Source organism: Typopeltis vanoorti, chromosome 24 (genome assembly GCF_054136105.1).
Source record: "Typopeltis vanoorti isolate ZY-2024b chromosome 24, IOZ_Tvanoo_1.0, whole genome shotgun sequence".
In the NCBI taxonomy this organism is placed as follows: domain Eukaryota; kingdom Metazoa; phylum Arthropoda; class Arachnida; order Uropygi; family Thelyphonidae; genus Typopeltis; species Typopeltis vanoorti.
The window spans coordinates 43,142,821-43,169,930 of NC_143572.1; the positions used below are offsets into that span (position 1 = coordinate 43,142,821).

The 27,110-nt window shown below is 35.8% G+C and overlaps 1 protein-coding gene across 3 annotated transcripts in view; it reads left to right on the forward strand.

Moving 5' to 3' along the window:
* The window catches only part of LOC150093135 (triple functional domain protein-like), a 396,873-nt gene that overhangs the window by 234,851 nt on the left and 134,912 nt on the right, over positions 1 to 27,110 (forward strand). For all 3 annotated transcript variants that reach the window (XM_090413319.1, XM_090413321.1, XM_090413320.1), the window contains one exon: positions 9,855 to 9,941. In XM_090413319.1, coding sequence (XP_090269445.1) covers positions 9,855 to 9,941 — 87 coding nt within the window. The remainder of the gene's footprint in view (positions 1 to 9,854; positions 9,942 to 27,110) is intronic.

Genomic DNA, 27,110 nt, shown 5'->3' on the forward strand with positions numbered 1-27,110 from the left:
CTACAGAATCAAAGGGGAGAAAAAAAAACTACTATGCTTCATTGCAGAAAGTAGAAATGTGAGACTGTTTTTGGAATCAGCAATTGCTCTGTCGCTTTTTAAGTGACCTAACATAAGTATGGCTGTGTGAAACTCCCAAGATCTGAAAAACTAATTCTTAGACCTCTCTCAACAATTAATTCATCTTACTAATCACCATAGTGAATGCTCTTCCTAGGACTTTTCTAGGAAATTCATTCTGCTGATGTATTGCTATGTGCACATTATTATTTTTTTTTTATATTGTACTCCTGATGATGTCTCTGTAACACATGAAATATTGGAATCATTAAACCATCATTTAATTTATTTCTATGTGCTGTTATTACTCCATTAAACCATAAAATACGTGCTTTCAATATTTATGGCTGAATACAGACTTGAAGAGTACAGGTAGTTCTCACTTAATGAATTCCCGCTTTACAAATTTTTATTTTTACGAATTTTTTGAATCGGAATTTTTATTTTAAATTGTGTGCAACGAAGGCAACTAGGGGCATGCACGGGGAATTGCACAGTATATAATGATGTAATGAATCAGTTAGAACGAGCTTTGGCAACGCGATTTTGTTATTCAGTTTTCTTCAGTTACACCTGATTGTTTGTTTTCTTTTTAATTATAACCCTTTCACTTTTCCAACAAATGTCAAAAAGAAGCAACAGTGCAAAATGCAAAAATGAGCAAAAGAAACAAAGAAAAGCAAGCTCTTTCTGAGAAATTTTCTCTTGCTGCTTCTACAGTTTGCACTGTTTTAAAGGATAAAGAAAAATATCTGAAAGAAGTAAAAAATGTATAATCTATGCAGTCTATATGGTTGCAAACAGGCAGTATAATTCCTCATATGGAGAAACTGTTAATTGCTTGGATAAGTGCACAAACTCAACGATCAAACATGCCTATTACCTATGCATCAATTTATACTAAAGCATTAGCCATTTTTAAAATGCTGAAAGACCAAAAAGGTGATGACTGCAAAGAGACTTTTGCTGCAAGTAATGGGTGGTTTGACCACTATAAAAAGTGAACTGGTTGACATCTCCTCTGTTTAATGATACTTTTGAAGGCTTTGAAGACTCAATAAAGATTGTGAATTCTGGAGCTCAAGCAATCTTAGGTATGGCTAACCAGTTCCAAATGAAAGTTTCAGAAGGTGATGTTAATGAGCTGTTTATTGTAAAGGTGGTGTTACCTTCACCTTTGCAATATGTCCCCTAAACTTCAGGTTTCTATCAACCATCTACCCTAGATCTCTTGTCTCCAATATAACTCCTCCCATAGAATATGCAGCATAGCATCCCATCGATGCTTCCCAAACCTCAAGACCTTACATTTTGTTGCATTAAACTAACACCCCCATTCATTTGCCCATCTATCTAGCTTATCCAAATCCTCTTGCAGGGCTACCACATCTGCACTATTACTAATAATCCTTCCCAGCTTCGCATCATCTGCAAACAACTGAATATTCCCTTGCAATCCACTGGCAATGTCATTGATATAAAGGTTGTTTTGAATTGTAAGATGTTTTCCAGATTCACTAGGAATGCTGTGCATTTGATACTTTACATAAAATCCTATAAAAATAAACACTCAGATTTAAGCGCTTAGCTAGGAGTCAGGTTCATGATAAGTAAATACAATCAATATTTGAAAAAAGATAATTTAATGAAGAAAACATTGATTTTTTTACAATGTCAATGGGCAACTTGGCAATGTTTTTCCTTGACCAGCTTGTCGATGTTGGCATCAATGTTGGAAGTCGCTATGCGCAGCGTATTCTTGAGATGTTGGTCAAGAATCTGAGTTTTTGTCTTGGACTTTACATGCTTCATTCTGGAGAAGAACTACTCACATAAGTATGTGCTTCCTAACAAAGTGCACATCTTCAAAGCATGCTGGAGAAGATTAGGGAATGCTTCCTCAGAAATGTAGTCTTTGTAAAATGTAAGCAAGGGCACATTGAATAATTTTTCTCTCAAAGAAGAGTTGTTTTGTAGTTCAAGCAGCTCAATTTGTACTGAGCTTGGCGTTTCAGCAGCATTGACACCGAATGGCATTGAAAATAAATCTAAAGAAGACTGTTGGTTACAAAAATCACTAAATCTCTCTTCGAACTCACTTCGCAACACTGCTAATTTTGTAAGAGATGAACAGTTGGACTCAGAAGCTGAAAATGAGTTAAGTCTTTTTTTTGCAAGTTGTGGCTCCCAAAGTTTGAGCTTGGCCACAAAAACTTTGATGTGATCAAACAGACTGTGCACCAGTTGATCTTTGGATTGTAGATGTGTATCTAGGTCATTCATATGCAACGAGATGTCAGTCACAAAGGCAAAGTCTGTCATCCACTTCAGATTGTTAAATTCCACAATCAGATTCCCCTTGATTTGCATGAACTGCTGTATTTTGCTCCTTAAATCAAAGACTCTTTTAAGAACCTTCTTTCTGCTCAACCAATGCACATCACTGTAATAAACCACATCACCATGATCCGCTTCGTACTCTTGGGTTGGAATTGATGATGATTTAATCCTCTTGCCCTAATAATGTTGACGACAGTCACAATAACTTTTATGACATTCTCAAATCCAATAGTTTTTGCGCACAAATTCTCCTGGCAGATTAAATAGTGGTAACGGAAGAAATCTTTTCCTTCTAGTTCCGGTTCTTTCCATAGCAGCGCAACCCTTCATTCTTTTCCACCATAGCAGGGGCACCATCAGTTACCACATCCTCGAGGTTGGTTAAGCTGAGATCGAAACACTGGAGCGTTTTCTTGGTGGCTTCAAGATATCAGTGCCTTTCATCGTTTTCTTCATAGGTACGAGTGCTTGCAGTTCTTCTGTCACATTGAATTGTTGATCAATGCCACGGACAAAGATAGCCGGTTGTACTGTATCCTTCCCATCTGTGCTCTCATCTAAAGCAAGTGAATATGATGTAAATTCAGACGACCATTTTTTAAAGTTCCTTCAATGTCATTGGCAAATTCTTCTACACATCTTGCTACAGTTACCCCAGACAAACTCATTTTGTCTGGGGTAACTGCGATGAGATACTCTTTCACAAACTCACCGTCCAAGAAGGCTTTTGATTTTTTAGCAATTTTTTCAGCTATTACATAACTTACTGTGACGCACGCTTTTCTCTTTTCCCTCTGCCTTTTAAACGTATCCTGCTGGCATTTTAAGTCAATTTGGAGACAGTTCACTTTGTTCACACAAAGCCACCCTTGAAGGTGATCGAAATTGGACACATGCTTTGTCTCATAGTGTTTTTTTTTATATTGTATTCTTTTGATACTGACACTGACTCACGACAAATTAAACACAATGGCTTATCATCAATTGGCACAAAAAAGTACAAATTAGTACACTTTTCATTAAAAGCCCATTAAGAATAACTTGATTTATGCTTTTTACTCTTAGTAATGGAAGGTGTACCGCAGTATAGCTTAGTGGCCCACAGACTTCATTGAAAGTATTTTTTATTTAATCACATTTCAATGTTAAGTAGTTATTTTTTCAAAATGACCGGCAGGCCACAGCAAACAGCTCTGTTTCCCACAGGCCATGCGTTGAAGACCCCTGGCTTAGAAATGACCCCTGGCTCATTTCTAAAATTCTTGGTTGGGAAGAATTTTAGAAATGAGTTCACATGTCATCTACTGGTATGTTTGTAAAAAAAAAATTTTAAAAAAAGTTGAAACTAAGCGATTTGTTCCTATTTAATTTGAAGGTTTTGCATATTATTATATAGGTATCTCCATGGAATCCAAAACTGCACTGTATGAAGTGCATACTAACCATTTTGATACAATGCCTATCCTCTCCTTAAATTCACCTACAAAGCATTCATGACAACCTCAGCTCATTTCATTCATTTACTTCAAGCAAAACATCTAATCATTACATCTCTGCTACCCACATTATATACTTTCAGAGATGACCTCCCCTTGTTCTTGCCTATCCAAACCCACATATTGAAAGATTTCTTTAGCATCTACTTTATAAAATCCCTTTAGTAACTTATATATTTCTCTCATATCCTCTCTTCTGCCTGTCAGCTAAACTCTGTAAACCACAACTCTTCAATCTACATTCACAGAAAGCACTTTACAAACCAATCACTATTTTGCTTCCATTTAATTGCACCACTTTCATGTCCCGCAAAACCCAGGTGATTGATTATGCAAATTTACTAAGACAAGACTTCCTTTCACAAAGTCATGCCATTCTCCTACAAAATATCATATTCCTGTCCACACATTCCTGAATTAGCTACTTCTATTGCAGAGCCTTCTTTATGTGATTCTGTCTTGCCATGTTTGCATTATTTTGGGATGCTGCTCTTGTGCTGACTTAAGCATACTAGTGAGGGATGCCATTTCTCTTGCACTTTCCTGTAAAATGCAGGTGATCTCCCCCTCCAATTCCATGGCTTTATTACATTGAGATTTCCTTGGATTTCTTAATCGTAATACGAGGATAAGGCAGTTACCCCTATGCCTCTAAGTATTCTTGTCTGTAAACTGCATGTTCTACTGACTGGTTTGCCTGTTCTGAGGGACGAAAAACCTGAGTTTCTGGGAGGTAAAAAACCTCTATCTCCATATGAGACTGGCTAACTCACCTTTAGTTGAAAGAGACCAGATAAAAGTTCCCCGCGTCATGGACGGGAATCAAACCCAGGTCTTTCTGACCAGAGGGCTTCGTCTATATCAACTGAGCTACGGATTTCATCTACCAGTATTCTCATATTAATCCCTGTTACACCAATCACTGCATTATCTTTTGCAATATAATTGCCTTAAATGTGAAAGTTATGCAAGACAGTTTTTCAGGTTAATCTTGAGTTCTGATGTTAAGTTGTTAGAAATTTTGTATGGGAACAATCAGTGGCATTCATGATAAGGCATAGCAGGGCTCCAGGTCTCATAGCCTTGGTGTATGCAGTTTAAAAAATCTTATTTAGTTAAAACTTCTCAGTCGCAATAGAAAATAAAACTTGTCATTATTTTAAAGATACAAGTTGGCCTGTTGTGATACTTATGATATGAACATGTACCAAGGCTATTTGGTATTATTATTCACACCTCCTTGCATTTATGAAAATAAGTATAGCTCAAGGCATTACTTTATCTCAGAACAAGTATTAAATACACAAGTCAGAAAAATATCCAGCCATGGAATACTGCCTTTCTATTAGAGGTAATGCCCTAAGTCATTATCCCTAATGCCTGGATTTCTCCCTAAAAAATACACAACGGTACAGGACATATAAGTTGATTAATGATCTGCCTCTCACGAGTTCACTGAACTGTGTTTTGCACAAACATTTCATTTCTTTTGCTTGTGCCAGCCTGGTTGGCTGAATGGTTAGCATATCTACCCTCCAGCCAAGAGACTGCAAGTTTGAATCCTGCCAAGGACATGGATGTTTGTGATTGTCCTACTAACCAATTACCATATATACTGCTGTGACCTATGTTGTGGTGCAGTATGACCTTTGATGTCTTTGTGCCATAAAAAAATTCAAACAATCTTCTGCTTGTATTTTCTACAGAAATTTCTCTGAGCATGTTTATCAGACTTAGCATTAATTCTTTTATTCCTCTTTAAATCTGTTAAAACATGAAGTGGCCACTCATTATCTCTTCACTATTGTACTTAAAATTTATTATTATATAGGCATCTCCATGGAGTCAGAGATCTCATTGTGGGAGATCCATTATTCATTTATTGTACCTCTCTTTAAACTCATTCACTGATGAAGCACTCGCATTCACCTCTGGCAACCCACTCACTACCGTCAAAGCAAAAAATCTCCTAACAGTCTTGCTACCTACACTCTTGCACAATTTCCACTGGTGATCCCTTATTCTCTTCCTTCCTATCACATCTCTTCTTTTTCACTTAACAGCTAGTTTTTGAAGCCCACTGACCATTAATCCATTCTCATAGGAAGCATTCCATAACTTGCCACAGTCTTTGTCACTTACCTCTGGATCCTCTTCATTACTTCTTCATCTCCCATGGAATCTGGGTGTTCAGATCTTTGTGCAATTGTTCAGATGTGGCTTAATTAAAGCCTTATATAAGGAAAACAATATGTCTCTATCCCTGCTTATTAGTGTGTTCTTCAACAACCAAGTAATCCAATGTGCTGTTTTGGTTACTTTTGCAATATGCCCTCTAAACTTCAAATCCTGGTCTGCCTCATCAGTTTCCTGCAGTTCAGTTCCATCAATATGGTATGCAGCATGTGATCTCTTCCCAAATTGCATCACCTTATACTGTCACATTAAACTGGCAATCATTTACCTTTGTCCATACTGCTAGCCTATTTAAGTCTTCTTCTTCCTGCAGGATCTCTACATCACCCTCATTTACCATTGCTCTTCCAAGTTTAGCATCATCAGCAAACAATTGAATATTTTCTGTCAAATTATTTTGTATATTGTTGATATACAAATTAAACAACAGAGGACCAAGCACTTGAGCCATGTGGTACACAACTGGTCACTTGCCTTCTGTACTCAACTCCACCATAAACTACTCTTTGATATCTGTCCATCAGCCACCCTCTAATCCAATTTACCAGATTCATATCCATCCTCATTTGCTCCAATTTATGCAGTAGAGTTCTATGTGGAATCCTGTCAAAATGCTTTTGTAAAGTCTAGCAGTATCAATGAGTAACCATTTCCCTTATCCAACTCCATTGTCACCTATTATAAAAAGTAAGCAAATTACTAAGGCAAGACCTACCCCAGACAAAACCACGTTGTCTTATAGAGTATCATATTCCTATCCATCCAGATCCGAATTCTGTATTTCATCAATTTCTCCAACACCTTAGCCACCATTCCTGAAATGCTGATTGGCCTATAATTTGCTAGTTCTGTCTTGGAGCCTCTTTTATGCAGTGGGACTATTTTGTCCTCTTTCCACTCTATTGACACCTTCACAGTACTAAGGTTTAAATTAAACAGCTTGGATCAGAGGAGCTGATAATTCCCTTGCACATTCTTGTAATACACAGGCTGATACACCATTTAATCCTCATGTTTATGCTGTGTTTGTATTGAAGTTCTGCAATAATTTAAGCACCTCCATTTCTTCAATAGCTATTCTCCTATCAGTCAGTGTCACAATTCTGGCATTACAATATCACCATCTAGATGGTATACCTCTGCAAAATGCTCACTCAGTAATTCAACGATTTGGTTTGGTCCTGTTACCTCCCAACCATCAGTACTTTTTAAGATCATTCTTCCTTAGTCATTCCTACTTTTACTTGCCACACAGCAAAAGAACTCTTTATGATTTCCTTTCAGCTCATCAGCTAACTTTTTCTCATAATTAGCTTTGGTCTTCCTTATCACACTGCTCGCCTTTCTTGCCTGTGCCTTATACTTATAGATGGGCATGCTGATCATATTTTTCTTTATAATTTCTCCACAACCTTTTCTGTGTAATTCCTACTTAATGAAACTATTCATCCATCCAACTCCTACCTGATTTATCTTTCTGACCCTAATTATACATTCAGATACTGCTTTCTTTAAACACCCCTTGACCATCTCCCAAGCGTCACTACCATCTCTCCCCCCCCCTCTAAATTCTTATGCCATGGCTTTATTGAAAGCTGACTCCTCAGCTTGTCATAATGACCTGTTTTGTAATTTCACATATTTCTCTTCTCAACAGAAAATTCTGCATGTCTGCCAATCTTTCAGGTCAAGACTTATATGATCGCTTTCTCCAAGTGAAGGTAGCATGACTAGTTGGTTCGTGTTATGTTCTCTGATACTGTGATCAGATCCAGCACTCTTGAACCTCATGTCCCCTCCATTACATGCTACTGTATTCCATTTCCTTCCCTGTTTGTGACCATCTCTACTCTTTTATGTCAAGGTATGGGGAATTTCATCTATGTTCCCATAGTTGATGCAAGACTTTTACTTTCTCACTCTTTCGCATGCATTAGTAATTCTTTCATGTTTTCTTGCATACTGCACTGGTCACCTGCTAAATCATTGGTGCTAGCCAAAATAAACATCTCTTCACCTTTATTCTCTTTGCATCCTTACAGCATCACTGATATCCTTAATCTTAGCACCAGGGAAACACAATTTCATCACATTCCTCTTATCAATGAATTGACATATAAAATCTGCTCCTTATTGTCATGCTTTTGCAGTTTTATGCTCTGTTTTCTCTCCCCTTTCTTTCACTTCTGTGTCATATCATCTGACAAGCACTTATCCAACCACTCAATCTCATGTTTTGTTCTTGGAGAACTCCATGTAAGTGCATTGTCTTTTCCATTACCATCTGATCATTCTCTTTATTTTCCACCACACCGCTCATACAGTCACTCATACCTCTTGTAATCACTCATACCTCTTGTAACACTAACTCTTCCAATTGCATTATCACACATTTCATCTGTCAGCTCACTGCTATCATTCTTCTTACTTTCTTCACACTTTTTGCAATGACTTTTCAGTTGAATGAGTTAGCCAGTCTCCTGTAGAGGTGTGACAGGGTTCTTCCTTCCAAAAATTAGGTTTACATCTCGCAAGACAGACTGGCCAGAAGAACACACACAATTAAGAAATAATATATTGTCCTCATAGTCTTAGTTGCATCAGCTATTAATGCATTATTAATGTTGAACACTTGTGTGTGAAATGTTTTAGAACTATCATTCGCATAGTGCATTATCAAGACAGCTTGTGCATGCTATCATAATTCTGTAATGTTCAGAAACTTTGGATCTCAGCTAAGAAATACAAACATTGCTTTTAGTATCAGCATCTCTGGTTATTTCAGTATCTGTACTCATTTGTTATTTCTTAATTAACTAATTTCTATAAAACAGATCCAGAAGCACTTTATAAAACTCTGAACATAAAGAGCAACCTTCATTATTTATTCATTAGTAATGTGACCTGGGTGTGTAAAAGTGATGGAATAAGCTGCTATTCAAGATCATCTTTTGAAAATTATTTGTTGAACTTTAGTTTAGATTGTCGAAATTGTATCCACTTTTGAAACTGTCTTTAATTTATAATTCGATGTCATATACACTCTCTGTACCTCCTCGGAACATTTTGAATAAGATGGAGTTTTTGTCCAACCTGAAGGAGCTTGTTTCTTTTCATTTTCTTTGTTAATACTAATGGCATTTTTCTTAGAATCTTACATACTTTTCAAGTAAATTTAATTTTACTATTCCATTGAAAACTTCCATAAAAGTTTAATCTTAACAACACAATTTTAATCATGATTGCATGGCTCCATCTTTACTGCAGCATTATACAGCCATCATAATAGTATAACCAAAACTCACTTTCAGCAGGAAGTACTTTTCATATGACTTGAGAAATACTTTTTAGATATTCATTTAAGTGATGTTTTATATAAATTATTTTAATTACACATTTATTGTAAATCTAATCTTTAAAGGTACCTGTGACATGACTATAAACAATAAATTACACGATAATCATAGTAATGAACATTAATGAAATGAAAGTACAGATATTTCATACCGAAAATAGTAGTACGTATGTAGAAACAAGCAAATCAAAGGAACAGGAATACCTTGTACGTAGGTACCTTATATTCCCATTTTTTCCTTTGATTGCTTGTTTCTACACACTGATGATGTACTGTTATTTTCAGTAAAAATATCTGTAATTTCATTTCATTAAAGTTAATTACTGTGGTTATCGTGTAATTTATTGTTTATTTATTGTAAATGTTAACCTTGGAAAATTGCAATGTAATTCTGTGTTTTATATTAGGTACTGAGTCAGAAAGAAGAGATGGGAAATAAATCTTCATCTCCTGGTCCTCCGTTAAAGCACAGTGATGATGAATGTTCAATACAAGTATGTAATGATTCAGAATAAGTTGGACTTGATGATATAATACTGATATAGCATATATGATAGTCATGATTAACTGACTGAAATGTGACGAGGAGGATCCCTTATAACCGAAAATGACAATTAATACAGAAAACTTATGGTGTAAATATATATACAAACTGGAGTTCTATTACAACACGAGAATATGCAATTGCTGCTCATAACCACTTACAAAGCCAGAATGAATCTGAGTCACTATGTAAACTGCAAGACTTAATGATAAATATAGGTGATGCATAGCTTTTTTTTTTATTTATTGACAGTCCTATTCACAAAACATTATAAATCTATAGTGCAATGGGTGAGTTAGATATTCTGGGAACCTTACTCTACAAGCAAACTTGGTACTTTTTCAAACCACTTAGACCTCGATAATGCAGCTGATAGCAGTGATGCTCTTTTGGTGGAGAAGATCAGGATTCAATTCTTGTAATCAAAGAAGAGGAATGTTTCTAAACAATATAGCTAAAGGTCAGTTAGCCATTCTCATATGGAGATGAAAATTCTTCCTTCAATATTGAAAAGAAGAATATGTAAGAAAGTTTTAAAAAGAATCAAAATCGAGCAGCTTTCAGAGGTGAACTGTAGTCTCAAGAAAAAATGACAGTGTGAATAACCTTAGAGATTCATTAGTAGACCCTGAAGAAAACATTGAGTGAAGTTAAAGAGGTAGTCAAAGAAAAGAAGAAAGCATATTGAAAGTTCCTGGTGAGTAAGTCAATTGATGCTCTGAGAGAACATAGCAAAAAATAAATTATAATATTGGAATAAACTCACATAAAATATTATTTTATTAGTATAATTTTCACCTAAGTATCAAAGGCATCTTCAGTACATGTAAAAAGCTAATTGAACAATAACTACAATTCCAAAAGGTGCCACATAAGTAGCTCTTCTTCTTCAGCACTACAGCCCAATGTAGGGCCTTGGCCTCCCATTTTTTTGGGTTTCATAACTCACTACGAGGTGGGGTTGTTACCCCCACACTCAACCATGTGTAATTGTCTGGGAAGCATTGTGTTCTTAAGACTGGTTTGCCTGCTTCGCAAACCAGTGCAGAAAAACCCTGCAGTCCACGCCAAAGTCCGGCTAGCTTGGCTATGTCTGAGAAAGATCCTTAGTTCCTCACGTCAGCTACGAAAATCGAAACACAGGACACTCCTCTCCCAGGCATATGGTTGTGGAGTGCGTAACCACTCGGCTAACCATGCGGACACCTAAGTAGCTAATGTAAGATAACTAAAAAGGATCATTAAATTTCCTAACTTATTAAAAAAAAAAATAGTCCTTCACAAGTCAGTACCTCATGAAATGGCTTTATAAAGAAACGTGAAACTTTACTCTCCTAACTTAAACAGATCCAATGGTCTACGTCTATTGCCTTTGTGGGAGATAGTACTTTTTAAATCGGCTAATCATTCCTAAGTTTATTTTATTTAATTATATATATATATATATATATTATAAGTTAGGAAATTGGATGATCTTTTTTTAGTTATCTTACATTAGCTACTTAAGTGGCACCTTTTGGAATTGTCAGTTATTGTTCAATTAGCTTTTTACATGTACTGAAGATGCTTTGATATTTAGATGAAAATTATACTAATAAAATAATATTTTACCTGAGTTTATTCTGGTATTGTTGTGTCGCTTTCTTCCTTATCACAACTATTTCAACCTTTTATGCTATATCTCCATAATACACTCTATTGGGTAGCACGTGGTACCTCTGAGGGACAATGGAATTTCCTCGAGATTGAGGCAGTACCAAAGTATCAGAGTGTCTGAGATTTACCTCTCGTAAAACACCAAGAAATTTATTTGTTTCGCTGCGCCACTTAGCGCTATTAGATTAATTAATATTAACAACCAAGAGGTAATCTCAGGACAGTACTTAATGATACCTATTAACTCTGCAGACGTGGCCAAAATATACCGTTTTAATATCCCGCATAGGTTTGCATTAATATTTTATAAGCGGTGCATCGGATTCCAGAAATCACAAAGTCTTTGTTAGAATCAAAAGCAAGGTTTATTATACTCAAAAGTTGATACACATAATAACATAAATTAAAATCCCATCTTAAGGGAGTTCCAGACAAGGTATATAATATTCAAACACTACTATTACACTCATAAAATATTATACAGTAGTTTCCTAAAGTAAGAATTATGTTAACCTTCGCTAATGCATTAGTCATGCACTATTATCACAATCAATCTAAAACTCCGTAGCTCTGTCAGACTACACAAGATAACATTCATATCTTTCACAAACTCTTTATACTTTTGCCAATTCTTTACTTTAACATATCCTTAACTTCATTCAGTATAAAGGCGAACTTTAACACAACGACAGATAGTAAGGTTAAAATCAATATTCTTCTAAAGTGATAACAATACAATCCTATCCTATATCATTAATGTTCTTCTATAACATATTAATGTGACACAAATCTTTCATTCATAATCAGTGTAACACAAACAAAGTTTACTTATCTTCCCATTTTGGTTCTTTAGTGCTTCATAGGTTCACAGGAAACTGGCCTTTTGTGGACAGAGAAGGCCATATTCTTTTCACGGAGAATACGGCCGCCGAGACCGTAGCTGCCTATTGGGAATTTCTCCGATACCGAGGGCACTCGCACCCTACGCCACCACGAGAGACAAACACACAGGAGATCCAGGAACAAAAGGCCTTGTTTCAGGGTCGCATGACCCTTATATTTCCCTCTCTTCTTCTCAGCGATTCTCGCCCTTTTCGATGTCCAGCCATCTCACACGTGCTACTACGTCATGGCGTCCATATCTCTCCCCTGCTGTCGCACGTACGCTGACGTCACGTTGTTTGCTTGGGGCAAGCCGCTCCCTCGCATACGTCTCCGTAACCTTTGGACTTGACTCCCCCCCCCCCAACTGTTGAATTTGTGCTTACATTCTATAATTCTTTTATACATGAACTTTTATAATGCTCTGTTACTGTTTTATACCTTCAATATTTATCTAATCACATTCGTGAATGGCACAAAATACATACTTATTTACCCTTTTATAGCAGAACATGCTTGATACATATATACTTATTACTTATTTTACACTTAGAGGCAATTTACTGTATTTATCTCATTCTTTTGTTTGGAAAAGCATGTTAGACTGTGATAAGATAGGAGTTCATAAATTTCCACTCTATCACAATCTAACAGTATTATAATTTATTTAAATATGTCTACTCACAGTATTTCCTTATTGAAAAAGATAGCAAAAAATATAAGAAAGCAAAACTCTGAGTAAAACTAACTAAACATGGGAAGACTTTGGTAAGACACAGCAAATAAATATGAGGATAGTGGCAAAATATTCAGGAAGTTATTGAAAAAGCTTACTTAAAAAAGTACTTAGAAATGGAAGAAAGAATCAGAGATGTAAAGGTGACTTAAATGTCTGGCGTAATTACTTTGAAAGATTGCTAAATGAAACAGCAGTAGAAACATGCTGGTAGAAAACATTCAAGAGGAATGCAATCAGGAGCACATATCAATACTCGAGGTGGCAAGAACCATCAAAAACCTGAAAAGTGGAAAGGCAGCAGGAGTAGTTCAACCAGAATTACTCAAATATGGAGATAATGTGCACAATGGCTATGCTGCTTATTTTAGAAGATTGAAGTAGTGCTCTCTCTTTTATAAAAAGAAAATAAAATGTGACAATTACAGAGGATTTTTCTATAAGTATACTTGAGAAAGGGCTAAGAATAACTGTGGACAGGAAACTTGGAAAAGAAAAAGCTGGGTTCAGGCCAGAGGTTGTCATTATCAGATTTTCATTTTGAGACAAATAGCTGAAAAATTATGGGAATATAACAAGATCTGTATTTAAATTTTGTAAACCTAAAAAAGGCATATGACAAAGATCCAAGAGAAAAGCTATTCAAAATGCTATGGTTTATATGGTGTAAATGGGACAATTTATACTGAGCAATATATATCTGAGTTGTAAGTCCAAAGTGAGAATTAAGGGACATAAAAGAAGATGGTTTGTTAAATCAGGTATGAAACAAGAGTGCACATTATCTCCACTATTATTCTTGATCTATATCAATCACATTATGAAAGCAAGTAACGTTAATCCAAATATCAAAACTGGAGATATTCAACTCGGCATTCTACTTTATGCTGATAATATTGTACTCCTAAACAAATCCAGAAGTCTGCAGAATTCCTTATCTAAACTAACTAATAGCTGTAATAAATTTGGTGTGAAAATCATCAATAAAAAGACTTCCTATGAAAATAGGCAGGAACACTGGAAATGTTAGCTGCATATTAAATTTAGAACCTATATAAAACAAGTAAAACATTTTAACTATTTAGGCATGATTTTTAGCAAAGATGGCAAATTAAATGTCAAAATAGATAATAGAATTAGCAAAGCTGATATATAGGAAGTACCAGATCGACATAATAGGGGTGACTGAAACAAAAAAGACCAAAACTGGTGAGATCTTTCTGAGCAATAAATACAAAATGTTATATTCAGGCAATGACAATCAAGGAAAAGAAGAAGTAGCCATAGTATTCAACACAAAATATGAGGCTAATCTAATTGAATGGCAGTCAGTCTCAAGTAGAGTAATGTGGGCAAATATGAGAATGGGGAACTGGACAATGAGACTTATTTGTGCCTATGGTCCCACAGAAGGTTCTACTAAGGTAGAAGTGGAGGAATTTTTTGATGCTTTAGAAAAAGCAACTGACACAATGAAAAAGGAAAAGTTGGTCCTTGTTGGGGATCTAAATACCAGAGTAGGAAATGATTGTGAGACATATAAAAATATTTTGGGAAAATTTGGAGAAAAGAGCAAAGCTAATAATAATGGCAAATATCTGTTGGATTTCTGCTCAGGACATGGACACTGGTTATTACTAACACCATGTTCCAACATAAAAATGTGCACAAATTCACATGGAGAGAAGAGGCTAGGAATAAGAAAAGTCTCATTGACTATGTTATTGTTGATAGTGATGTTTTCTCCCTGGTGCAGGACACCAGAGTGTACAGAGGATTTGAAATTGGAAGTGATCACTATTTAGTCTTGAGCAGGATAAAATTGAATTTCATATTGAAAAGAATAACATGTAAGAAAGTTTTAAAGCGAATAAAAGTTGAGCAGCTCTCAGATGTGAACTGTAGACTAAAATACAGAAAGATTATTGAAAAGAAAATGAAAGAGTTTGAGAACAGGAATCAAACCTTGGAGATTCAGTGGCAAACTCTGAAGAAAACATTGATTGATTCTACCAGAGAGGCATGTGGTGAGGTTGTGTGCAAGGATAAAAAATTCAGAACTCCCTGGTGGACACAGGAAGTTAAAGAGGCAGTGAAGGAAAAGAAGAAAGCATATCAAAAGTTCCTGGCAAATAAGTCAGCTTTTACTTTTACAGAATACAGAGACAAATATAAGAAAGCTAAACAGTGTGTAAAACTAGCTAAACAAAAGTCATGGGAGGACTTTGGCAAGAATATAGAAAATAAATATCAAGAAGGTGGCAAAATATTCTGGAAGTTGTTGAAGAAGCTTAGGAATGGAGGAAAGAGTGCTGTAAAAGGAGTTAGAGATGATAAAGGTGACATGAAAACAGGAGAAAAAGATATCCTTGAAATATGGAGTAATTACTTTGAAAAACTGCTAAATGAAACAAGCAGTGATGACAGCACAGTGATAAAAAAACATTGACCAGGCATACAGTCAGGAATACATATTCATACTTGAAGTAGAAAAAGCCATCAAAGGCTTGAAATGTGGAAAGGCAGCAGGAGTAGATGATATTCGACTAGAAATGCTGAAGTATGGTGGTATAAAAGTCTTACAGTGGCTGCACTGCATAGTTCAGAAGGCCTGGACTGAGGGACGAATTCCCGATGATTGGAGTAGAGCTCTCATAGTACCCATATATAAAAAGGGAAATAAAACTGAATGTGAGAATTACAGAGGTATTTCCCTACTGAGTGTTCCTGGCAAGATCTATGCAAGTATACTTGAGAAACGATTGAGAAGAATTGTGGAAGAAAAGCTTGGTGAAGAACAAGCTGGATTCAGGCCAAATAGAGGCTGTCAGGATCAGATCTTCACTTTACGACAAATAGTGGAGAAAGCATGGGAGTATAACAAAGATCTGTATTTAAGTTTTGTTGATTTGGAAAAGGCATATGACAAGGTGCCAAGAGAGAAGCTATTCAATACGCTGCAGTTATATGGTGTCAATGGAGCATTATATCAAGCAATACTTAGTCTTTATTTGAGTTGTATGTCAGCAGTTAGAATTGAAGGAAGTACAGGAAGATGGTTTAATGTTAAATCTGGTGTGAGACAAGGATGTACATTATCCCCTCTGTTATTCATTATCTATATGGATCACATTATGAAGGAAAGTGGTATTAAACCTGATATCAAAATTGGAGATGTTAATGTCAGCTCTTTGCTTTATGCGGATGATGTTATACTTCTGAATAAATCCGCTACAAGTCTGCAAGATTCTCTGACTAAATTGAATAGCTGTTGTAATAGATATGGTATGAAGGTCAGCAATAAAAAGACAAAGATGATGAAAATAGGCAGAATCATTGAAAATGTCAACTGTGTTGTGAATGGAGAACCTGTGGAACAAGTAAAACGTTTCAGTTACTTAGGCACAATTTTTACCGAAGATGGTAAATTAAATATAGAAATAGACAACAGAATCAGCAAAGCTGGTATGGTGGGAAGTCAATTGAATAAATTCATATGGAATAAGAGAGAAATTAGTAGGAACACTAAATTAGCTGTATACAAGATAGTGTTCAAACCAGTTTTAACTTATGGATCTGAGAGCTGGGTCAGAAGTAAAACACTTGACCAAAGACTGAAGACCGCAGATATGAGAGTCCTGAGAAAGATTAGAGGCGTAAACAGATGGCATCAATGGCAGTATCATATTAAAAATGAGGATATTAGGAAAGAACTTGACATTGTCAGCATCCAGGAATGTGTTAGCAGAGCTAATCTCAGGTGGTATGGTCACTTAAATAGAATGGGAGAGGAAAGATTAGCAAAACAAGTGTTCTCTGCCAGGTTGGCAGGAAAACGACCCAGAGGAAAACCAAGATATAGGTGGATTGATACGGTACAAAGTGCCTTAGATGATAGAAATATAAGATCTGATAATGTTGGAGTCTTGACAAGTAACAGACTGATTTGGAGGAAAATTGTAGATAGGAAGTTAGTAATGATGTAAATTTTTCATGTAGTACTGTCATATCCTGTACTCCCCTTGAGGGTACATGGCAGGAATTTGATGATGATGATGATATATAGGAAATGAACCGAATAAATTTATATGAAATAAGAGAGAAATTAGTCAAAACACTAAACTAGCTATACAAGACAAATGCTCAAATTAATTTTAACTTATGGATTTAGGAACTGGACTGGAAATAACACTTGATTGGACTGGACTGGATCAGACTGGAGACTACAGGTGTGAAATTTCTGAGAAAGATGAGGCGGGGGGTGAACAGATGGCATCAGTGGCAGTATCATATTTATAAATGATATTAGCAGAGCTAATATCAAGTGGTATGGTCATGTAAACAGAATGGGAAAGGAAAGGTTAACAAAACACTTTTTTTTTTTTGCTATGATAGCAGGAGAAAGATCCGAAAGAAGACCAAGATCTACGTGGATTGATACATTAAGATGTACCTTAGAAGACAGATATATAAGATCTGATAATATTGGAGTTTCAACACATAACAGATTAATTTGGAGGGAAATTGTCCGTAGAAATCAGTACTACATGAAAACATCACATCATTACTATCATAATATCCTGTACTCCCTTTAGAGTATATATCAGGAATTTGATGTTTTCCTTGTAGAACCTTTTTTTTCTTCCCTCTTGTATAGCATGCTGACTGACCAGATTAAACCAAATTTTTGGTTTAATCTGGGATAATAATTTGAATTGCTCATACTGTCATTCTGTTGCTCTCAGAGTATCATCAGTATTTATTCAGCTTTGCAGCCTCTGATTATCACTGATTCTGGAGCAGCTCTCCCAGCTAGCATTGCTCACTTTTGGACTTGAGTCGTGCATTGGTGAACCAACTACCCTTTGCAGTTGGTTCACTGAATTCTTCTCTGGCTGTTCGCTACATTTCATGATGGATGGTTCCTTTCTTTGGATTTCATGAATGCTTGAATATCCAGGGGCTTTGTGCTTTTCCCACTCTTCTTTATAATATAAATAATCTTATCTCAAATCCTATTCCTAATTTGCTGCAGTCAGTCCTCATAACACATGTTTATAGATCATGAATTGGTTCATACACAGTTGATAAGAAGGGTAATGTAGGCGTGTACCTCTGAATCAAACAATTAGAATAATCAAAGAAATTGTGTTGAATGATTTGCAATTCTAATTTATTGCATAAAAAATAATTATTACCAAATATGAATTAGCATCATCTAAATCTACGTACTTTGTAGATTATATTAACTACGTAAACACATAACATAATACACAGTATTATTTTCTCTGGATAGTTAGTTACCAAATGCATATAAGTATACTCATTTCTACACCTCCGAATCAAAAAATTAGAATACTTTGTAGATTATATTAACTACGTAAACACATAACATAATATGCAGTATTATTTTCTCTGGATAGTTAGTTACCAAATGCATATAAGTATACTCATTTCTACACCTCCGAATCAAAAAATTAGAATACTTTGTAGATTATATTAACTACGTAAACACATAACATAATATGCAGTATTATTTTCTCTGGATAGTTAGTTACCAAATGCATATAAGTATACTCATTTCTACACCTCCAAATCAAAAAATTAGAATAATCAAAGAAAATGCATTAAATGATTTGCAATTCTAATTTATTGCATAGAAAATAATTATTACCAAATATGAATTAGCATCATCTAAATCTACGTACTTTGTACATTATATAACCATGTAAACACATGGAATGTAATATAAATTATAAGAAAACTATCATTTGAAAATATTCACAGAATTAGAATAATTTTTAATATGGTTCAAAATATTGGAATATTCCAAATTTTTCCGATTGGTTTTGAGGAGATCATAGAAATAGCATATATTTCAGTAGCTGTGGAAGTGTTTTCAGAGGTGTACAGCATGCACAAAATAAATCTGCTTATACATGGTTTTCCTCCTGTTAATGAGGAAAATGAAAACTCATTTTGCACTAACAAGAACTGCAGGTGAATATAGAGCATTACCCAGCTGAACACTTGGCCTCCTCTCACTCAGTTGCTACACATGACGCTGCCTTGTTTTTATAATTTGTTGCATATTTTTTATATGCATTTTTATTCCAAAAAATGAGTAAACCAAATGAAAAGTTTGTAACAAAGAAGAATGTATGTTGATGATTAAATTTCAGGTGGAAATAGAAAAGAAAATCAGTATCGATAGGTAAAAAAGCATGAAATTCTGTAATGTAATACTTTGAATGAAATGAATGTTATATGTGCTACAGGCATAATAAATGAGGCAACACTGCAAGCAGTTAAAAAATATAGCATGATCAATCACAAGTGTAACAAAATCTATTAGATCCAGACATAAAGAACTGGAAGAGATGGAACATTTTGTGTTTGTATAGAAGATCAGGCAAATAAATCAAGAATAAGTTTGCCCACAATAAAAGCAAATGCATTAGCAGTATATGAAGACCTCAGAGAAAGAAGCCAAAAAACTTGAAGTGCCTCCCTTTAATGTCAGTAGTGGGGTTGGTGTGATAATTTCAGGAAAATCACTGGCTACATAATGTGAAATTACATGTGGAGCCATGCATGCAGATGCAGCAGCAAAGTTATTTCCACTATACTGCAAAAAATAATAGAGGAAGAAGGCTATACATCACATCAGATTTTCAATTTTGATGAAACTGGACTTTATTGGAAAAAAAATACCATTACAAACATACTGCAAGGAAGGAAGCACAAGCTCCCAATGGGAACAAATGCGAATGGTGACCTAAAACTGAAGAGGCATATTATTGTTTATCATGTAGCCAATCCATGAGCCTTGAAAAGGATCATAAAGTCTACTCTAGATACTTACTTCAGGCACAGGAAAAAAGGAATGACAGAGCTCCTGTTTTCATCCCTCAAGGAGTTATTATTTCTGTTAAGCACTTAAGATGCTGTATCAACAGAAAGTGAAAATAAACAAGCATTTCTTGTGTTTTGGAAGAGATTTAAAAATGCAGTCGACATTATTGTAGACGCGTGGAATGAAGTGTCAGAAGACTGTTTACATGGCGTTTGGCAGCCCCAGCAAATTGTGTTGCTTTTGCAAAGCAGGCAGAGTTTAATGAGGTGGAGGAAGAATCACACAAGTTGCTTCAGTCCCATGCAGAACTGTCAGATCTGCAACAGCTTGTTGCTGAAGAGGAGCAGGAAGAACTCCAGCAAGTCACCATTCAGTTTTCTCAAATTAATCCAGTTTTTAATGCATTTGAGAAATGCATGCATTGGCTAGAAGATAATGATTACAGTATAGAATGATGCAGAATGGCACTATACGCTATGTTAAGGGTACACCAGGAAAAAAAATAGCCAGTGCTCTACAAATATGATCTCCAAGTCATTTTCAACCCCTTCATTCAGCTAGCTACCTTCATATTCACCTAAAGATCTACTCATCCTCTGGAACACCCTAGAGTATACAAATAGAGTGTACAAAGTTCGTAGTGGCTGCAGTTTGTTTGGACAGGCTGGTAGATCCATTAACATCTGCCTTGAAGAACATAAAAATTACATCCATGATCACATGTATGGCAAGTTGGGATTTGCAGACTATGCTCTGGATACTCCTTTACTCCTTCACAGAAGATCAGATGGAGGAAAATATCTTTATTACACATAAGTCATTATAGGTCTGAGAGTATTTTTAGAATCAACATCAGCTAAGAAGCACTTTCTCAACTTCATCAAGTATGGTTGAGGTTGAGAAAGTGATAAACAAAGCACTCAAAAACGGACACTGGCAACCCATTCCACTCATTCACAACTCTCCAAGCAAAAAATCTGGTCTTGACACCCCTACTAACCAAAGCTTTATTCAACTTCCAGGGATGACCTGTTCTTGTTCCTCTAGCCAAGTGCTGAATTTCTCCTTCATTAGTCCTATAAAACTCTTTAAGCATCTTAAATGTTTCTATCACATCCCATCTTTTCTTCCTATCAACCAATTTCTGCAGAAGTTGGTTGATAGGAATGATGTAACGATGTAGGATTTGTGGATCTGTGGTCTGTGTTTGACAGAAATAAGGATTTGCATCATGCTAATGGGCTGCATCTGAATGGTTTTGGTATTAGGTATCTAGAGAGCTTTGTTCACCAAATATGCTGAACACAAACTCAGAAAAACTTAAGCAATTAAAGTGGAAGCAGGAGAGTTTGTGTGAAGGTACCCATGAGGCAAGTGTGTGAATGACCAAGTGCAGAATCTAGTTTCTCAAGCAAAAATATTCAATAGGGAAGTCAAATTAGGAAGTAAAGGTGGGTGGAGGCCTTCTGAATCTTCTCCACCACTTCCTCATCCCCAAGAAACTTTATCATCCCCACCACCATCCCTAAATCTCTAGCTTTATCTATTTCCTGGGGTACAGTTCCATCAATGTGGTACACAGCTTGTAATCTATTTATCCCAAAATGCATAACTTTACATTTCTCCACATTAAACAGATATCCAATACCTTTGGTCCATACTGACAGCCTATTTAAATTATCCTGCAAGCTCTCCACATTACCATGGTTAACTATTACTTTACCTAATTTCTCATCAACATCAAATTCCTGACATGTACACTCAGGATATTATGATAGTACTGCATGAAGAACTTACATCACGACTAACTTCCTATCAACAATTTTCCTCCAAATCAATCTGTTATCTTTCAAGACTCCAACATTATTAGATCTTATATTTCTGTCTTCTAAGCCACTTTTTACTGTATCAATCCACCTATATCTTGGTCTTCCTCTAGGTCTTTTTCCTGCCAGCCTGGCAGAAAATACCTGTTTCCTGCCAGGTATTTTCTGTTAATCTTTACTCTGCCATTCTGTTTAAATGACCATACCACTTGAGTTTCAGGTTATCGCCTGTTTTCGCCTTGATTCTGCCCCTCCATATACTTTTTGATATCTGTCCAGTAGCCACCATCTTATCCACATAACCAGTGTCTTATCCATCTCCATTTGTTCTAATTTGTGTAACAGAGTCCGTGTATGGTATTCTGTCAAATGCTTTTGCAAAATCTTGCAGAATTGTCGTGTAGCCATTTCCCTTTATTCAACTCTATTATAAAAAGTTAGTAAATTACTAAGGCATGTATGATCCTTCACAAAGCCATGTTGCCCCTCATACAGTATCATGTTTTTTATCAATCCATTCTTAAATTCTCTTTTTGACCAATTTTTCCAGTACTTTTACCTGAGATACTGATTGTCTATAATTTGCTACTGCAGTCTTAGAACCTTCCTAATGTAAGGAAATTCCTGATACTTCTGACATTAGTATATAGAAACTGCAGCATCCCTTTAGGCCCCCACCCACTTTTACTTCCTGATTTTACTTCCCTGTTCAATTTTTTGCTTGAGAGACCAGATTCTGCACTTGGTCATTCACACACTCACCTCATGGGTGCCTTCACACAAACCCTCCTGCTTCAACTTTAATTGCTTAAGTTTTCCTGAATTTGTGCTTCAGCATGTTCGGTGAACAAAGCTCTCTAGATATCTAACACCAAAACCATTTAGATGCACCCCATGAGCATTATGCAAATTGTTTGGCTATGAATGTGTTCAATCTTGGGTGGTCTACCCTTAACCCAATTTTTTTCATAAGCCTTGTTACTTATTATTGCATGATTTGACATTGCATAAGAATTTCTAGGAACATAATTATATTATAGAAGCACTGACAAACCTTGGAGTACTCGTGTTCACTAAAAATTCATCGCAGAAAAGTTATTTTCCAGAAAATTCATCATGGGAAAAATTCATTGTAGAAAATTAATCACAGGAAAATGTTTAGCCTAAAACTTCATTGTGGGAATATTCTTCCTTTAACTGTTAACATCACTCGTCATGGAAAAATTTTTCACACAAAAAATTTATATGATAAATATATTTGCTATTTTATCATAATTGTTTCATAATGAAATTTGTTATGAATTCATAATAATATATCATTATTAATTTCTAATTCATAATAATCACTTCGGTTTTATTATCAAAAAATTATAAATTATCTGATAGGAATATCTTTGTACCTTTTTGATGTGATAGAATCTCCTTTTGGAAAGAAAAAAAAACAGTGTAGCTGTTTTTTTTTCTTTCCAAAATGCTATGTTGTACAGTTTAACTAGTTATTTGTTTGTGGGGGAGATATTTAACCAACTATTCAAACTACAGATATTTCTGATTACAATTTATTTTCAAACTGTTAACAAGAGAATTAACTACAGGAAAACCTCACTTAACATGATTTATTAATCCATCAATTAATGCCCACCAAGTGAAATTGCATCAAGCGAATATAATAAACAGGAATAATTTCATCCATCAGTTAAGTAAAGATATTTGAATAGTGCTCGACTTTTTCATCTTGTCATGCAATTTGCGATAGCTGCTGATCACTTTATCAAGATTTTGATGGACTTCAAAGCTTCATTCTATATCAGGATCAGCATCAAACAAAATTTCTTTAGCATGCTCAATGTGATTGAAAACTAGTTCAAGTTCTTTTGTAGTTAGCTTCTTAGCCATAATATTCCCCCTCTTGTTTGCACTCTTTATCTTCTTCTTCATATGCATGCTGTTCTAGTTGAAGGAGATCATTCTTGCTTAAATGTTCTGAATAGAAATCGAGCAAGTTTTTCACATCTTCATTATCTATTCTTTTCCATTTGTACTTGATTTCTTCAATAACATTATTAGCTGGGTTATTAAAACAAATAAAATCATTTTTTTTTTTTTTTAAGTTTAAAAGTTTGGTCTCTTTCAATGATGTAAAAATATTGAGAGCTTTTGCCTGAATATTCCTTGTACTAAGAAGTATTATTTTTTGGTTACAATCCTCAATCCAGAGTGATAAAAGACGTTCCATCTCGATCATTAAATGGTTTCTATTTGGGTGATCTGCATGCTTAAAGAAGTAGTAGCAACTTCTCCTTGTTCTTTGTATTATTTCCTCTTATTTAATATAGTCCGAACTGTAGACTTGCCATATCCCAGGTCTTGCACAGTCATTGTTATTACTAGCGCCACTTTCATGTCTCTTAATGACTTCCAACTTTTCCTCTAACGTAATTACTTTTCTTTTCCATATCAGAGGTTGAATATAATAAAGCCATACAGGTATCTAAATTAAAGCAAAATGAAGGAAAAGTGATTGAGCAAGCAAACAGAGTTTTGCATGTGTGCTTGCAATGATAGCTTTGAGTCAACTGCTGTTGGTGGCCACTGCCCACTGGCTGCTACACTGACAAGTGTCGCTGCAGATCGGCAAGAAAAAATTTTGCATAATGTAAAATTTTGTATAACGTAAAAAAACACATTAACTGATTAATCACTCTCTTAAAGTGGGAAAGTATCATTTCACTCAGTCGCCCTGATTATTGTGCATATCAAAATTACGTTAAGCAAGCTTTTCCTGTATGTATTTCACTTTGGAGTATGTATCCAACCAACAGGCCACGGGTTTGAATTCACTGTGGGCATGGATGTTTGTAATTGTCTTACCTTGTGTACTGCCATAACCTTGGACATGCAGCAGTATTGCCTATGCTGATCTTGCCATTAAAACCATAAATCATCTCATCATCAAATGTTGTTGAATGAAGTGAAAGTGGATGTGCAGAATCAGGGAAACTAGAGCTTTTGGGAGGGAAGATGTTAAGTGGATATGCAGACATCAGTGAGGCAGTTGAGTGTAATAATGTGTATAATATGTCTAAGTTGTTACTACTGGTAACAAACCAGAATGGGATAGTTAGTATAAAATGTCAGGATAGTGGTGGGCCTAAAGGGCTTTTGCACTTTACACTAATGGCAGGAGCATTTGGAACAAGCAGGAGGAATTTTTGGCATTTGTTGGTACATCCTGGGCAAAAGTTATTGGCATTAGTGAGACATGGCTAACAGGAGATGATATAGTTATTGGGATAGAATGTGAAGAATATAGCATGTTCAGAGAGGATAGAGAGAAAAGAATGGGGGGGGGGGAGTGTTGCTGATGAATTGCAACCAAAGCGAGTAGAAGTTCCACTGCAGGCCAGTGAAAATTACACATTTGAGGCTATCTGGTGTGAGATTGAGGCCAGCAGAACAAAATATACAGTTGGATGCTGCTATAGACAAGGGGATGAAAAAGATTATGCAGATAATATGCATTGGCAAATAGACTCAATGAGTGGACGACAGGTAATTTTTATGGGTGATTTCAACAATGGGAACATAGATTGGAAGGAGGAGATGCACACAGGAGGAAGGAAATGGAATTTATGCAGTTATTAAGGGACAGTTACTTTAGACAGCATGTGATGGAATATACTAGGGGTTCAAGAGTGCTTTATCTGGTAACTGCATCTGTCTTTAATGAAGATGACTATGTTGCCACCAGTTGGTGAGAGTGATCATATGGTCTTCACCTGGGAGGTGGCTAAATGTGTGGAATTTTCAGTTAAGATGGGATATATGTGGAATTGCAGGGCTGGTAAATATGACAAGTTTAGGAGATTTCTTGGATCGGTGCCATGTCATGTAAAACTGCAATGGCTGAATGTTGAAAGTCCATGGGAAACGGTAAGGAGTGTTTGAGAGAGATAATGGCAGACTGCATATCTAGAGTCAGGAGAGTAAATCAAGTGGGAGTTAAATGAATGAATATCATCATTGAGCTGGAGCAGAAAAAAAAGAAACAATTGTGGAGAGAATTTAAGGAGAAGAGGTGAAGCACTCAAGGCATAGGCCAGAAGGGTAACTAGTGTGGTAGGCAAGGCAAAAGCAGATTATTAAAGGAAGTTAGAAATGCAGGTTAAAGAGAATTCCAAACAGTTTTTTCAATATGTTGCAATTAAAAGAAAGAATGTATATGCCGAAATGATTTTCATGAATGCCAATGGTAGGGAGGTAACTGAATCAGTCAAAATAGTAGAATTACTAAATGAACACTTTGCAAGAGTATTTCATCCAGGTGTTGATATTGCAGTAATGAGAAAGCCCAAGGCTTATATAGGAACTGAGGTAAATGAATGGAGGTGCATAGCATATTACAGAACCTTAATGTGAATATAGCTGTGGGATTGGATGGTATACCAGCTCAAGTTCTATGTGAAGCAGTGAGGGAATTGCTAAGACAGCAGTTAATGGAATATACTAGGATATTCCCCAACTAACTCTGGGTTAGTCCTGAGTTGATGGAAAGGCCTTTGACAGGATACCACATGGAATTCTAATCAGTAAACTGCAGCATGTTGGGGGATGGATATAGGATTGGTGAGATAATAGGAGGGTGGTTGATGAAGAGATATCAGAAAGTAGTTTATTCAGGAGTAGAGTCCAAAAGAAGGCCTGTGACTAGTGGCCTGCTGCAGAGTTCTGTTCTTGAACCGCTACTGTTTAATTTGTTCATTAACAATATAGGAAAGGATCTGAGGGGAACTGTTAAGTTGTTTTCTGATGCCGAAAGTTTAATACAGAGTAATTCAAAATTTTGCAGGATGATTTGGACATATTGGCATACTGGGCAAAGGAGAATGGATATCAGTTTACTGTGACAAAGTGTAAAGTTATACATTTTGGGGTGAAAAGATTATCAGCTGTATACCACATTGGTGGAACTGTACTCCAGGAAATTGACGAAATTTACTGAAGAATACTTTGACGAGCAGAGACAAGCAGGTTATTGTTCCTCTTTATCGAGCCTTGATAAGATCCCATTTGACTGCTACGTGCAGATCTGGCTGGGTGCCAGGGTTTCTTGGTGGTGAGGAGGTGGTAGAGAGGATTCAGAGGTGAGTGACTGAGATGGTA